Raw genomic sequence first — 3,388 nt, forward strand, 5'->3', positions numbered from 1 at the left:
ATATATATATATATATATATATATATATATATATATATATATATATATATATATATATATATATATATATATAAACGAGTTTCTTCAGTTTTAGTCAACAGCCCTCTTTTGACTATGACTATCTCTATCAAAACTTTTAAAACGGGTTACATAGATGGCTGATAGGGGGGAAAAAGTACGTTTTGAACTAAATTAAAAAGAAACCTGATTGGAGTTGTGGGTCTAGATGTGGCTGAAATGAGTCACAGCTCAGGACAGCTTGTTCTGTGGGGCAGCACAGGCTCTGAAAATAGATAAAAACATTTTTCCCTCAACTATTTTCTAATGCTTGTTCGCCTTTCCAGTTAATGAGGACCGAGCGTCGTCCCCCCCCCCCACCCCCTCACACAGATGAGATGTATAGTTAGATGAAAACATGGTCATGCGTAGCGTCTGGTCATGGATCCTGAACCTCTTTTTTTTATTTGAAGCCTTTGATTCTGTTCTGCTTTTTAGAATCTGGACAGCATTTGATCTTCTCTCTCTCTCTCTCTCTCTCCAAGTGGTGGTCGTGTTGGCCTTCGTTCTGTGCTGGCTGCCCTTCCACGTGGGCCGCTACCTGCAGTTCCGCTCCCTGGACGCGCCCTCTCCTCTGCTGTCCGTGCTGTCCGAGTACTGCAGCCTGCTGTCGGTCGTGCTCTTCTATCTGAGCGCGGCGGTGAATCCGATCCTCTACAACACCATGTCGTGGAAGTACCGGGGTGCGGCGGCGCGCCTGTTCGGCCTGACCGACGGCCAGCCATCCCGCTGCCGCACAGCCAGCACCTTGAAGGGCGACGGCTCAAACGGCTGGACAGAATCCACCGTGAGCTTTTGAACCCAACCGTGTCGAGGAGTCAACCTGGAAGCCATCATTTCCTGTCAGAGAGCGGACAATCTCCAAAGGCTTGCCTTTTGATGAACAAGAGCATGAACCGCAAAAGGCGAAGATGCTTAAAACTGAATTCTCGCGAAAGCTGGTTTTGCTCTTAAATGTTCCGCGACGTGTCAGATTCTTTCAGCAAGTGCCGTAACATTTGAAAGTGGAGCGTAAACGACCTTCACACCGTCTGGAAATGCTTCTTGGCCTGAAAAATGGGATTTAAAAAAAAAAAAAAAAAAAGGAGCATTTTGTATATATAAATCTAAATATCACACATCTACAAATGCCTTATACCGTATTCTGGATGACAAAGGGAAGCACTGTAGAATTTTAAAACTCGTCGCATTTCTCTGTACTCCTTCTTCGGAGCGGGGCAGAGGTGCAGATCGTGTGCAAGCGTGTGTGTAGCTGTGTAGCAGGCTGTTAATGAGGCAGACTCTGTGTTCTCCATATTTCCAAAGACCTGCATGTTGAATTTCCACTCCATGCTTGCGCTGATGCTGCAAACAGGGGTCACGGTCCCTGGCATAAAAAGGGTGTTCTGTGCCTGAACAGCAGTGCTTTAATTGTACTTTACCTTTTTTGGATTGAAAGCTTTGTTTTTTTGTTTTTTATTGGGATGGGCTGATTAGGGCTCCGGGGGTCAGTTCGCCCCTTTGCCAATTTGTTACCTCATTTTCTACCCACTCATTGTCATTTCACCCCTTCCTCCATTTTGTAGCCAGGCACTAATCGTTTCCCACTCAGTGGATTTTTCTTGGCGGTAAAATATCATAAGTCGGAAACGATGGGTATATCACAAATCAAATCCTATAAAGTTTTAACACAGTGTATGTTCATATTACAAATTAGAAACATTACAAATTGTCTCTAATGTGTAATGGCAAACAAATTTTAGTTTATTAGGAATTGTTCTCTAATGTTTCTGTTGGGGGAAAAAAGTGATTTATTTGCACCCAGGTAACACAATTTTTTTTTTTTACTTTGCAAACTGAGCTAAATATACAAGAACAGTATTGGCTGTGAACTTCTTGTGTCCATCTGACAGCCTCTGACATCAGCCTGAGGAAAGTTTGTCCCATTTCTCGCTTTTAGCTCTGAAATGTTTTTGAGGATTGAAAGTCTTAATAAGATCAAGATCTGGGCTTCCACTGTGCCTGGGGTTCTTGACGGTTCTTGGTGGATTTACTCGTGTGTTTCGGGTCATCACCGTGTTTCAGGGCTTCACTATTATTTAGACTCAGCCTGTGGACCGATTTCCACACAGTGTGATGACCTCCCGAGTCTGTCCACACTCGAATCTAGTTTTTAAAAGGCTCAGGCTTTTAATCTCACCAGCACTTTTTCTGGTGTGTGTAATGTTCTCTGTATGTATAGCAACACGTTGCTGCCCTTCCTTCTGCTGCTCAGCTGGCTGAAATAGACTAAAACGTTTTGTTTTTTTTTGTTGCTCACAAGAAAACTATATTCTATAGTAGGATTGCTGTATTGGGAATAATTGTTTCTAATTGGTTATCAGCAAAAACAGAAAGATCGTGGAATAACTTTCCCTTTTTAATCTGGGTACAAATTGGCCCCTTGCCTAGATTTGACGTAAATATCAGACTCCGTCCATTGCCAGGCCTTCTTTCGACCTTAGATTAGTCATCTGAGGTTAAAAAAAAAGAGAGAGAGGGGGAATCTGATGAGGCACATGTTTCTTGTTTTCACTAGATTATGAGAATAATCATTCTGAACATACTGTTCTAAGTGGATTAGTCATATGTTTCACTGCACTGCAAAAAACACAAACAGCTCGATTTTGCTGTATAAATCAACGTTCTCATTTCCAACAGCTAAGCTCGCTCTGTATTTTGGACACTTATAGCGTGTTGCAGATTTGACTTTTTCTTATATGCCATCTAAATGTGCTGCCAGCTGAATGCAGATGTGTGATCTATATTCTTCTTGCAGTTCATTTTGGTTTATGAGCAATGCACTAATAAAAACAGTATACTTTTTTATTTTACCTTTTTCTTGTTTTTTTCCTTTTAAAGTTTGTTTCAGCTTTTTTTTCCCCCACGACACGCTAACGTTTTGCCTTCTCGCCACTTCTTCAGGGTTAGTTTTTGAGTAAAATTTTCTACTTTAAAAAGCGAGCGCAAACCAAGTTTTGCCCGTTTTCCCTCCAGACTATGCTCGCTGCATCACAAATCATCTTCCGTTTCATATTTTACATCAGTGTGTGTCAGTTGTACATTTGTTAATAAATGGCATTTTAAAGCATTTGAACTGGAAAAAATAGAAAAGAGTTGCTTTCTAAATGTGCTGTACTCTTGTCATTTATCACAACTGTATTCAGCAGCCATGGTTTCTGTCCCTGCTGCTTTTGAAAGTGAATATTAAAAGTAAGAAGTGTGGATTAATTAAGAGCCGTGTGCCATGTATTGAGTCATCCTTTGGATCAATGAACAACCTGTACGCCATGACGTTCTCCCTGCTTTGGCT

The 3,388-nt window shown here is 41.4% G+C and overlaps 1 protein-coding gene across 1 annotated transcript in view; it reads left to right on the top strand.

Annotated features, from left to right (window-relative positions):
* Positions 1 to 3,175, top strand: part of ghsra (growth hormone secretagogue receptor a) — an 8,940-nt gene extending 5,765 nt beyond the window's left edge. The window contains exon 2 of the mRNA XM_015038289.1: positions 543 to 3,175. Within this exon, the coding sequence (XP_014893775.1) occupies positions 543 to 856 (314 nt within the window). The 3' untranslated portion in view covers positions 857 to 3,175. The remainder of the gene's footprint in view (positions 1 to 542) is intronic.
* Positions 3,176 to 3,388: the final 213 nt, after the last annotated feature.

The sequence above is a fragment of the Poecilia latipinna genome, unplaced genomic scaffold (assembly GCF_001443285.1).
Source record: "Poecilia latipinna isolate Pla-1442-1.1 unplaced genomic scaffold, P_latipinna-1.0 Scaffold436, whole genome shotgun sequence".
Lineage (NCBI taxonomy): Eukaryota > Metazoa > Chordata > Actinopteri > Cyprinodontiformes > Poeciliidae > Poecilia > Poecilia latipinna.